Below are 13,148 nucleotides of genomic sequence, written 5' to 3' on the forward strand. Positions count from 1 at the left end.
CAACAAAACTATTGAACGACATCTACCGAATATTTGGAATACGAGCAGAACATTATAATCCGGTATTATCAGTTGTGCAGAAAAGCGCAATGTAAAGTTAAATGTTTGGTTTTCGTTGCGAAAATTGATAACGCTCCTTTAAAACCGAAATAAAATTCTACTGCTAAAATATTTAAGAAGTTCGTTTCGCATAATATTTTTGCACTTACGACCAGCTGCGTCATACAATAATGGAATGGATCTTCTGCAGTACTCAATATTTTAGATAAGAAGTGGAAGTTAACAGCCGAGGAAACGGTTAACCATAAGGAGAAGGAAACTTGTAGACGAGGGAACTGAATAGTTTTCCTGAAAAGTTACATTCGTGTATCGAAATATTTTGCCATCCTGGAGATTGGATATATTTGCATATGTATTAAATGAATCATTGGGACTAATGAGTTTTTTATTTCACTAAGTAAATACTAATAACAAAAGTAGGTAAAGGACAAAATAAATTTGAGATAAAGAAACCGAAGTAATTTATGACTCGACCTAATATGTGTATGCCTGATGGTAATAAAATGGCGATGTCTCTTCAGACAAAATTCGTTGTTTCTGTTTGCTATTGTGTTTTTTGTCGATATTTTTTTCCTCCACAGGTTAGTCAATGATTTTCCTAGAAAAAAAAACAAATAATTGATCTGGGAATGCAGGATGATATATGTATATGTCGGGTTCTAGTAATGCAGAGAAGCTGGACATAGAAAACTCACACATATATTTTCATAATTTAGTTATTAAATATACTGGAAATGTGTGTTCTTTTCTGCGAAATTAAATTAGTCATCAGTAACGGTACCAATGTATGCATATGTTATTTCCGCTAGAAAACCACGATTTATGAACTGTTGGTAATATTGGTAACGCCACGGAAGTGGTATGTTCCTAATGTTTGTGTATGTAACTTAGTATAGAAAAATATGAACACAATATATTATTTCAAATACATGGAACTCTGTTTCGAAGAATTCAGAGTGTCAATATCTCGTTGATATCGATAATTAAAAATTTATATACATGTATATGTATACATATAGATAGACAGATAACGACCCTAGATAGTATCTTATAACTCTGTAACCTTGTGTATATAAACTGTTTTTCTTTTAGTGAACTTATGCGTCAAGAATAATTAAGGTGATTCAAGAAATGGAAAGATACAGCTGAAAATAATTTATCGGAGAGACTGATAACAATTTATATCAATGAAACTATCTTGAATAGCATGTGCTCGTTTATATGAAACGAAGATACGAGTAAGGTGATATTAGCTTACGATTAATGGAAATGCGTCAGTCAGTGAATCATCTAAATACCTTATGTACCGCAGGGACTTGTCTTAACATTTTATAGTACTTACGGTTGTTGCATCTCTAATTGTTCTGAGGAAAGTCAAGAAAACAACATGGCATGGTAGTATTTCATCTATATTTGATGATTTATTTACGCTAAGTGTCTCCACAATTGTTGTTGCATCAACTTAAGATATATTCAGGCAGTCGTCTTAATTTGACAATTTTGTCCGTGAATTTGTAACTATGATATCCGAATCATAAATAGAATACAAAAATATATACAAAATATGCGATAATCTCTTGACGAGCGCAATTTGTAATGGAACTCAGCAGAAATTGTGACCGAAATACTCGTTCAGCAACCGAGGCGATATCGTAAACTGATTTTTAACGACACTAAACAGAAAACTGTTCATTGTTACCCTGAATACGCGAATTCACCGCGTGGCAATCGGTAAACGTTCGTTAAAGAATACGTTTCCCTTTATCAATTAGTCCCACGCAATCGTTCAATTCCCACTCTAATCGACTCGTTTCGTTTTGTCTAACGATATCGAGTTAACACGATCCTATTTGGTATTAACGTACACGTATACAATTTGTATACAAAATCGTTGAAATTCCTTGGACAACACTTCGCTACGGAAAAAAGCTCTCCAAATTCCAGTCGGTTCTAGGAAAAGGATTTTACCGTTCAACATTCGATAACATTGCGATCTATCGAGAGAACCGGACGGTCATCCAATTATTCTAGTTCCAGCGTCCGTCCCTTACGTAAAGTACTATATGTTCTTTGGCTAAGACAACAACTCACCCTAATAACAACAGTACAAAGACAACAACGTAAAACTTATCACGAACAGTAAACGTCGTTTTATCATCCAATTAGAAACAAGTCGTTTTAAAATTTCGCGTCCAACTATAATAATATCAATCAACATATTTTCCATCTACAAACACGATTAACATCGTTACGCACCAGAATCAATTCGTTCGATCGTTCGCGTCGATACCGTTCTCGAGTTTCAATTCCTACGTGACTTTGCCAGGCTGACCAATTAGCCACACTGTATCACTTACGGGCCGTAAACTTATTAATAAAATGATCGGAGAACGACGATCATCAGCGAGGAAAAGTTTCTTTCGAGTGTCACTCGAAGTCTGTGGTCGTTGACGCGTTTTCGAATATAATTAATACTACAGCTTTACCGAACGAACTCGAAGTTTGCAGAAGAAGCTAGAGGGGACCACTGGGCGTAGCTAAGAACATGCGCAAAATCCATAGGTAGAACTAGGAAACATTAGTGGCCGGAGTTGAGAAGAATTTTTGTAAAGGCTAAGATAAATTGGTAGTAGATGCTAAATAATTTTGCTAATGAACTTGAGGTTTGTAAGAGGAACTAGAGGGGATTATAGAGCAGAGTTAAGAATACGTTCAAAGTTAGCAGAAGGATTTAGAGATATCTAATCACGGAGTACAGAAAGACTCTCGCAATGGTTAAGAGGTTCCTTTGATAACTTGAAGCTTGTAAACGAACCTGGGGTAATTAATGGACGGAGCTAAGAAAAATCTATGACGTAAATCGATAGAAGTAGTTTTCAGAAAATTCAACTAATTACATCGTATTGATAATCACGACTAGGCGCTGTAGCAGCCAATCGAAAACATTTTTGGAAGTAACAGTCCTGTTTGCAGATCAATGGCAGCGTTCCGTGGCCTACCTTTTTTTTTCAATGGCGCATGAGCGCTACAGACCCCAGTTCTGCTCGGTTTAGCTATAGAAAGGGTTCGTTTGCAATGCGAATGTCAATACGCTGGCAGTTGTCGGATTGGTGTCTACGTTTCGACGATATTCGCGAGGAATGTTCGACGGTGCTCTCTTACCGATCAAAACGGACGATTCCTATGGATCGAGACCGAGAGGCAGAAAGAGAGCCAGAGAGGGGGAGAGAGAGAGAGAAGACGGAGGGGCAGTAAGGGGCACTAAATGTCACGGTGATTTCGCACTTCGTGTTTCGTGCACGGTGCCACGACGCGAATCTCAGTCTTCCGAGTTTCTTTACGAGGAACGATCAGTCGCGGACTTGCTCTTCGATTTCCGACCTAGCAATTTGCGAAATGACGATGTCCATCGAGAGCGCGTAAATGCCGTTGTGCTCTGTTCGTCTGGCTCGCTGCAGCTGAGAGACTCGCTGATCTTCCTGCTCTTGCCGCTGCTGCTGCTCGTGCTGCTACCTCCGTTCTCGTAACATCTCGATCTTCGATCCCCAATCTCCGAAGAGAATCTGAAATCGAAAATTTTGTGTTAACACAATGTTCAACCATGCATTGCCTGTCCACGAAAAAATCCCATCTACCTGTTATACGCGGACTATACCTATGTCCTTGTGCCATATTTTCGTCGACTGATTATACACGTTCTTGTCTAACACTTTTTTATCCATACTGCTTCGTCGAGTTAGGTGTAAGAGATCGAGATTACGTACCCTGAATCGGACGAGAAGGCTCTAGCCGTGGCTGGAGCACTAGAATTGGCCGAAGACAGTGAGATTTCAGCGACTGGTGTGCTGGGGTACGCTTCGTCGTCCGAAGCACTATTGCTGCTGGTTGTGCTGCTACTACTACGGTTGCTACCAACCGCGCTGCTGTCCACGCTAGAATCGTCAATGAAGCTTATTTCTCTGTCGGCCAACGGCGAATTGGTCCTCTGTACACGCGACGTTGACGTTGTCGATGTCGGCGTCACGCTGGGTCGGAACCAGGTGCGCAAATCGTGCAGCGGCGCTTGAAGGCACTTGAAAAGATTGCCGCTGAAATGTTCAAAGGTTTAATTTAGCTTTTAGCTCAGACTGGTACTCGTGCTAACTGCTCTCCAGTTGGATCGCTTCTGAAGTTCTACGTGGCAATTTATTACCCATTATACTAGTACAACATCAATTCCTACGTTTCGTTGGCTTCCATAATGTTCCTGTTTCCCATAACACGTTATAATATACGATTTCGCTGCGGTCATTTTGCCGAAGTTAGAAAACCGGAGAGTTGAGCGCGATATTCTATTTGTTAACAAGGCGCTTTATGCTTATGCGCTGTGTTACATATGTAATAATATTAATATTCTAAAGAGTTTCTGAATTCGTATGTAAGCCCATCAATCTTTTTGCCATTTTCTAACGCTTTTCGCAATGAACCGGTGCAGGGTAAAGGCGAATATTTTCACGCGGAGAACTCCAGAAGCGTCGCGCGGTACTGGAAAAAAATGAGAAGGATGAAGGAACCTACTCGTCGCGATAGTCATCAATCTCCGCGAAAGTGCGACGCGCGTACAAACAAACGGAACACCGGCGACGACGGCGGCACGACGTGGCGTGAATTGTCGCTGCTCGCAGATGCCTTGCAGCGTGTCTCAGCGTGATCGCCTCCCGGGTCAGGGCTGCGACACCTTCCTCCCTTCTGCGTCTCTCTTCTCCTAATTCGCCCTGCTCCACACGTAGCTTCTCTTTCAGCACTTCATTCTAGAAATAGAAAATAACAAACTCATTACGCCAGGAAAAATATAAAGTACTTTAACTTGTCAAGAAATAAGCTGTAGGGTAGAGGAATGAACGGGACTTAATGCAGTTGCACCGACCGACCTTCCCGAAGAATATTTAATTGAGCATGAGTTAGGATAAGGTTGGATTTAAAATTTTTTAACTGATTTCAGTCATTTCGTGCTTTACTGGTGGAAATTCGTACGATAATTCGCAAATTGCTCATTACTATAGTAGCAGTTTAAGCACGAGGGGGATGAGGATGGGATCACAATGTGCCGGACAAAGCGCGATTAAGGAGAGAGACTGGTGCATTCACAGCTAATCGATCTCGATAAAGGCTGGTCGGTCACTTATCGAAAACAGTGGCCTTATTTTTACCTCTCTCTCGAAAGCATCCCGCTCAGCGCGAATCACCGTGGCCTGCCTGACGACATCCTGTCGTGCTCGTTCGAGAGTCTGTCTCGTAATCTCGTTCTGCGCCAGTTGCATCTGCAGCCGACGCAAAGCCACCTCGTGCTGTCTGTCCAGTAGGTCCCGTGCCGCTGCGCAGCTGTCCCGTTCACTCTTCGCTCTTTCCGCTTCTTCCTCGAGTCGCAGGCTTCGTTCCAGCTGCAGAAATAATTCGTCCTCCTTGCCGCGAAGCTCCGATTCGCAACCCTCCAGCCGCTTCTCCAGGGCGCGTCGATTCTCCTCCAGCTTGTCCCTCTCAGCCTGCAATATAAAATCGAACCATCAGAAAATCAAGTTTCTACTGCCTTTTCAATCTTATATATTTCTCTGTATGCAGCAAGATCTATAATTTTCGTTCAAATGCCAATCTTTTAGTAGATTTGAGTGTTCTCCGAAAACTCGAACACTTTCCCAAGGTTCCACAAACTGTTTATAACAACGTGCGACGAGCAATAATGCGAAACTTTGCAAGCTTCCGCAGTCTGATAACGAAAGACGTCGTCGAGACACGACCCAGTTCCTAAATCGTATCGTCTAACAAGAGTACCATTTGCAATGTGACCTCGTAATGAGCATGACTTCATTTTCTTAGACGACCTCGCCTAGTTCGCGAATTGCAAACGCCACCGTTGGCAGTATCATTCTGCTGAAACAACGATCGGAAAGTTTCTAAATTCAGGTATATAATATAGCAGAGTGTTTCCAAGTTATCAAATGTTTCGTATTTCCAACAACTCCTTCGCCAAGGACAAGACCGTACGCCGTCGACTTCCGGTATAGCGATCACCTTCGCGTGGTTCAATATTATTCCTGACAATATTTAACCATTGATCGGGAGAGCCTGGGTACAGGAAAGTCAGTAGAAAAATCGAAGAAATGCTTATCATTCGTGATTAGATATCGCGTGAAAGATAGCGCCGGGCGACGGTTCTTTGACGTAACCTTAGAGCTGACACGAAAATCTCGAGCTATCGTTATCAGTGGCCAACGGTTGTCAACCGTGTTGGCCGCGAACGAATCCGAACCGCGAGTTAACCGAGTTAATAGACCCAATTAAAAAAGCGGATGGTAGAGAACGCGTATCCAGCATTGCATCTAATTTCATGGCCGCTGCGTCGAAATGCATCCGCGTCTGCTCTCCTCGAGGAAGAAACGGCTGCGCGCTCGGATGTTTGCATGCGAGAAAGGCCTCTGCCGCACCGCGCCGGTTCAACCCGTGGATTCCATTGTTCCGAACGGTCCTCTCGGAAGCGTTTTGCGGATCGCGTAAGCGTATCCGCGTATTTTTGCCCGATGAATCATCCAAACGCACCGCCAAGCCATGCCAATCGAAACGCGCGACTAACGTGCAATTAAATCAAGTTTGCGTCATCGTGTCTGCGGGCGTCTGTGCAGGTTGATCCGATGGCAATCGAGTCGTGGATTATACGCTACAGCTAGCCAACAGATGATACGAACACGGATTTGAAAACCATGTCAAGAAATTCGATTTCGAAGGAAATCAGTCCAACTCTCGACTTTAATCATTTTCGTTGCTTTAACGGTGAAAGTTACATGAATCGTATTTCTTCCAAATATCATGATCTCAATTATGAACATTTGAGAACGGTTAAATAATGTACGAAGTATTTAGGACACTAGGGATGCGCCGATTTTCTTGTCACAGTTTCCGAAAGGTTAAAAGGTGTGCTCTTTATCATCTCACCTTGTGGAATAGTTAATAGATCAAGAAAATCGACGCGTCATCGCCGTGCGTCCTCTCGGAATTACGAGAAACTTGTTCGTTTGATTGCGTAAACGATTTACGATTAATCATCGCGATGCGAAGTCTGCGAGCGCAAACAGGTCGTCATTGAGCGGTACGATCCTCCTAGACTCCTAGACTGTGCCCATCGACGGCGGCCCACGTCTGGCTCGAGTTAACACAGCTCCGAACAAAACGACCAGGAATCAATCGGCGTGCTGCGCCTCCTGATTAAGGTGAATCCACACCGATTGCCTCCACCTTTCTTCGAGCTTCTTTCATCCTTCAATAATTTTAGTATTGAAGGAAGCATGCGCTTACTTTAGTTATAAACGCGTGAATCCTTAAAAATTGATAACTGTTGGAATTTCAACGATGACTACCGATGGAAAACAGGCCCAGCGAACTGTATTATGGCCCTTTATGAGGGTGAGCCGTTGGCGACGAAGGCCCACGGATTTTTCAGTTCAAAAGCAGAAACCGGACCGCGAGGTTGCCACCTCGGATTACCACTACCATTGTATATATTTTTCTCTGTATATGTAGTTCTGTTATACATCACTTATTCTACTGGATACGCGAATGTTCTGAAGTACTAAGAATCGGCAGCTACGAAAGGATTTCAATCGACTCGTTTCCTAAAGGGAGCTGGTACTGTTCGGACACGGTCCTTGAAGGTGTCTCGCGATCGTTTCGCATTAGCCCAGGTGTGGACCCACCTTAATCCACTCGAGTCTCAAGCAGCACCGTGCTAGATGCCGCATTGTAGGTCAACTTAGGTGGGTAAGCCAGCCTCGAGAGGTTGATGAACGCCATCCTCGGGCTGGATCGGAGCAGACAGCGAAGAGTTTCGCGGGCGGAACGGAAACGACCGCCAGGAAACCGAAGAAAGTCTCCGACGAGGAAAAAGGAAGAGCAAGAGAGGGAGTGAACAAAGGGGTAGGGATCGGAGACACGTCGAAAGACAAGACGCAAGACCGCAGAAGGAAAAGCAGAGTAACGAAATGTAACCGATTCGCCAGTCCTGCGTTTTTTCCCCTTGCAAGACGCGATTCCCGGCTCGACGGTCTGGTTTTGCTGGCCGCGAGCAAATCCTGCGGTTCGAGACAGATAAGCAGACATACAAGTGGCCGCCGGTAGAAGGCCAAGGGGAAACTGGTGCCACGCCGAGGAACAAGGCACCAGGAGTCCAACGCGACCCTTCTGCAAAGGCTTCGCCCCGTACAGGCGTCCCTCCAAGTTTCCTATCAACCGATTTGTCCATCGTTTGCGAATAACTCTGGCATTCTATCATATTTTCAACACTAAATCTACTGTGCTCTAAAAGTATCTCACGCGTGTTGCTTTACAGCGGTAATAAGACTGCATTTATTTAGATTTTGCACCATTTTTTTCAATGAAAGTCTTTACAATCTCACTAACTTGACAAAAAATGTAAAACCGATCATTCGACCAACTCGGTAGGTCTACAGTTAACACATTGTGTGCGGGTACATTTTGCAGCGGAATTGTACCGGGAGCGGGCGTTTTGCGCGTAAATTTAGTTATTCAGTTAAATCTCAATAGATCGAAAGTTACTTAATTTTTTAACCAACTTTTCGTATTTTATGTTGATATAAATAAACAAATATATAAATAGAAATATATAAATAACAACCGTAAGTATCAAGTATCAATCGTCAGAAAACGTACTAGTACGTTTCCCGCATACAATGTGTTAAAAGTTATAATACAAAACTAAATGTTGCGCTAAAATATCTTTTTAGATCCTTGAAATTTCTCGGTTAGCTGTCCACTATTCTGAGCGAACAGTAATCTAGCAATGAAACATACATTTTCGATATCTAAAGCAACGGTCTACTACTTTTTTATGCGCAATATATTTGAATCGTATAATATGAAAATGTAGAGTATAGGAAGGTACGCATGTTATCATAATCGTGAAAATGCAAGATGTGGATAATAGAGGCCGACGATTGTAAAAAGAAGAATACGGATCGTAAATACTGTCCAGGCAGCTTATTAGGCTAAAATTACCCTGTTCATAACGACTGTAAAAAGAAGTTCTTGGGCCAGGATTACGAGTCCAGGTCAATCCTTGAACAATTAAAAAGGGACACTGTTTAGGCAACACAGGTACCGTTCGGTTCTCGACGGCTCCGTGCCTCATTTCTTTTTTGGGACCCTCGGCGCCTTTGCCTTCGTTTTTGTCAACTTATTTGTGAAGCGGTACTCGAAGCACTATGCCTTGGAAGGAGGATCTTGAGGATTAACCTGAATGGTAATTGACGTGTCATAAAACCCGGGAAACCTGGAGGTATACATTGAAGCCGCCGTCTATAATGCTGCGCGACTCGTTGTGAAGTAATATTAGGTCGACCGGAAAGTAAGTGCAGTTTCCTCGGCGGTATATTCTTCTTTCTATTCTTTCGAAAAGTAGATTCTTGTTTGCCATTATTATAATAAACGATTCTGCCGTCGTTTGCAATCGTCTTTATACCATTGTCCTCATTAATAAGCTGTAATAAGAGACGCGAATTCCCGCTTAACTCTTGCCTTTGCAGAACTGTCCAGTATCTTCTATTCACAACTGTATGAACTGTTTTAAGTGCCTCCTCCTGGGAATCAATCCTGTTTCCATAGGCCTCGCAATTTTATGACTCGCCTTACAATTTTCTTGTGACCCAACATTCTCCTTCGTGGATTCAGACATATTTACCATTCTCTTACCGAGTTTCTAGACTCGTTACAAAGCTTGAGAGAAAAGGAGAAATCCGATTTTTGTAAGTTCCTAGCAGCGGTGGAATTTCCCCGAGTAATTCTATAGTTGACGCGGGGTATCGAATGCATCGAACAAATCTTTGTTTAATCTGGATTAGGTTAACCATGTTAGCGTGCGCTTGCGGCCTCCGTTTCCACGGAACAGAATCGCTATCAAATTTCTCCGCGAAGAGCGTGCGAAAGCCCCAGAAAAACACTCGAGACCTTTAGCGGCGCGTGGGAGGGAGATTTCTCCTTCTAGAGTCGCGCAGCTTCCGATCGTCGGTGAGCGAACGCGGAAAAAGCGAGAAAATCAAGGTGCATAGAGCGACGGGCCGATGCATGCTCGTGATGCATGCAGTTCTCAACCCTTATCTCGATTGACGATGCACCAGTCGCAGCCCTACCCTAGTGGTCAGCTAAAAATAGGCCTGCCGCGTTAATGTAATTACCGCGACGACCCATTAAATTGAACCATAGTTAATTGGATGATTCTTCGACCATGACTTATCACGCAGTCGCGATTAATCAAGAATACGAACGATCCACCGGCGATTTATTCCCCGATACATGTTAACACGATGTATACATCATCGTTTAAAAGTATCTGATCACTGGACTGTAAATTTTATCATTGCGAATCGGGAAACGCGTCGGAAGTACATAAGTATTACTTTCGAATAATTGAAATCATTCAGAAGCAACATACATTTCTGTCCCGATCCACGCTTCTTGCAGCGGTCGATGTAGATTTACATTTAGCACGGAAATTCGCAGTCTAACGATTAATTGAGCTAATTGACGATGAATAAATTAGCAAATTCGGACGGATCTTGGCACCGCTGTCAAATCCGATTAGCCTCTCCTCTAATGTGACTTTAAACACCTGGATCGTTATCTAAACCCAATAATTTTCACCTCGATCGCTGAAATATCACACCACGGCTCGGTTTCACTATTATAATATTAAGTTTATGGGACGGGAGCGCGGCGGCCGTCAGAAACGAAGCACGCAGTCCTCGGATAACGATCGCGCAAACTAACGAGATCGCGGAAGAGCTGTCTCGCGTCTCCGCAATCGTCGTCGTGAATTAATTGCACCATTACGCGGCACTCGCGCGAGTTTCTGCGAGCCGGTTTCGCCGAATTGGAACGAAAGGGTCCCCGCTCGAAAATCGGTTGGGATTCGTCGCACGTTAATTCCGGAGCTTCCCATTGTCTACGACGTTTTATCTGTCTTTTCGCTCCATTGTTCGTCACTGTTGCGTTTTCTCGCCGCGTTTGTGCATTCGTCGCGATTTTCAAAGGGTATTTTCGTTGGCGGACGTTGAATGCGGACAATTAGCGTCCAAAAACAATGCGAGTCACGTGCTGCGCCAGTATGCACGAAGCTGCAGTCGAATATCTTGGAAACTGTCGCGGCTGCGAGTCTGCATTACGTACAGAAAATCATTGGAACCTTTTAGCGGACGTGACTTTACTTTTGTATTATTCTTTAATGAGACTGGAAGATTGTATTTCGCTCGCTGGATTAACTTATTTTTTAGCGAGTGAGATTTTTTTTAAAGATCATTTCGATGGCCAATCGATGCAACATCGATTGAATGTATATTGTGTCCCACATAACCAAGTTATTTAAGTGGACAAAGTTTGTGGGACACGATGAACGGGCGTGATTTAACGTAAAGCAGCAGAATTTCGATTTTCCATGTAGGCCCGTGAAAGTTTGAGCTTCGATAAAAACGCAGTTGCACAGTCCAGTTTCCCAGTTGTGTTGAAGTCACAGAGGTTCAGTTCGAGTTTGGCTCAAGGATCGTTGCCAACGCTTTCAGATTCGTCGCTAAATAGTCCAACAGGAGTTTTGTACATTGTATAATTGTCTCGGCGACCGTTTTATCCGAGTTTACGAAATCGACGACGTTTACAGCAACGGCGGCACTCGCAGTCTTTCTCTTCGAAGAAGAAGTGAGAGGAAAACAACGTGCGAGTGACAGAGAGAGATAGAGGCAGAGAGAGAGAGAGAGAGAGAGAGAGAGAGAGAAGGGACACAAGAGCACAGCCAACGATCGACGTCGCTTTTTTGGCTTCGTCGCGTTTCAGCATTTACGTGCCTCCGTTTCGACGTATCCGATGTCTAATCTTGCGACATATTCTACTTTAACCGTACACGTAATCCGGAGCAATAGAGAGGAAACGAAGATCTTTCCCAGGCTAACGAATTTACCACGTTTCAATGGCTAATGGGATGTTCGCACCTCCGACGCTACGTAATACACCTTTTGTTTTATATTTTTCGTAATCGTTCGATCAATTCTATCTAATTTTCGTTCGGAGGACGATGTATCTATTTCTAAGCTGTATTCGGCAATCAGTATTGTCTGCAACAAACTGTGAACTTTTTAAATGATCGTTGATGGAAATTCCGAGAGACCGTTTCAACTTATTACGATTCAGTCCATCAAATGTCAGCGAATTATTTAAATGGAAACGAAGGAACTGTCGGTCATCGCGTGAAATAATTAACACGCAGATTGGCTCGTTCCCAGAATGATTCCAGTGGAAATAGGAGTATTTTGAGAATTACGGGAATCGCGCGATACGGCGATTAGATTGCGCCGATCGCTGTATCCGCTCAATTAGCGTGGCCAGGCTTTATTTACGAGGCTTCCTCTCCGGCCAGCAAAGATCGGTAATCCGTTTTCTACGTACCTTGACTTCATGATACCGTTCTTCCAGGTAATACGCGATCCCCTTCGCTTCCTCGTATTTTGCAGCCAGGGCGACGTATTTGTCGTAGTGGCGCTTGAACAACACAAACCTGCGAACACAAAAAATGTCCATGGAGTGTCAACCAACTCTTGATCCAAGCTTTACGTAATTTTGGAGCACGTGGCTCCGCTTTGCTCCGCTCTGATCCGCTCCGCGGATATGCAATCAGCCTCGGACCGTGTTCGAGCGCAAAGGACGCGGACCCGGAAACCGATCGAACGAGTTTTATGGGAACCGACGGTCGCTTTTTTTTCCCTGGAGTCACGCTCCCAGGAAAAAAAGCTATTTGCACGATCCGAGGCCTTTGTGGCAGTACATCGGCACGATGAAAAGTTCCGACACTATGAGAACATGACGATCTTTGTAAACTTCTCCGTTCGAAACTTTGCACAGCGAAGCTTCGGGGGTTTTGCATTCATGTCGGATCTCTATGCCTTCTTGATATTTTTCACCTTTAGAACACGAGGAAATGATCGAATTTAAATTCAATGATACTTAAAATTATATTTTGCTGCGAAGAATTATGTAGGGAAACGAACTTCTCTTTCATTCTG

The 13,148-nt window shown here is 43.4% G+C and overlaps 1 protein-coding gene across 2 annotated transcripts in view; it reads right to left on the minus strand.

Annotated features, from left to right (window-relative positions):
• Nucleotides 1–1,453: 1,453 nt before the first annotated feature.
• LOC144473285 (uncharacterized) overlaps nt 1,454–13,148 on the minus strand; it is a 32,754-nt gene continuing 21,059 nt past the window's right edge. For both annotated transcript variants that reach the window (XM_078187036.1, XM_078187037.1), the window contains exons 2-6: nt 12,535–12,643; nt 5,250–5,582; nt 4,618–4,850; nt 3,825–4,148; nt 1,454–3,623 (exon numbers count right to left, since the gene is read on the minus strand). In XM_078187036.1, the coding sequence (XP_078043162.1) occupies nt 3,398–3,623; nt 3,825–4,148; nt 4,618–4,850; nt 5,250–5,582; nt 12,535–12,643 (1,225 nt within the window). In that variant the 3' untranslated portion in view covers nt 1,454–3,397. The remainder of the gene's footprint in view (nt 3,624–3,824; nt 4,149–4,617; nt 4,851–5,249; nt 5,583–12,534; nt 12,644–13,148) is intronic.

The sequence above is a fragment of the Augochlora pura genome, chromosome 7 (assembly GCF_028453695.1).
Source record: "Augochlora pura isolate Apur16 chromosome 7, APUR_v2.2.1, whole genome shotgun sequence".
NCBI lineage: Eukaryota > Metazoa > Arthropoda > Insecta > Hymenoptera > Halictidae > Augochlora > Augochlora pura.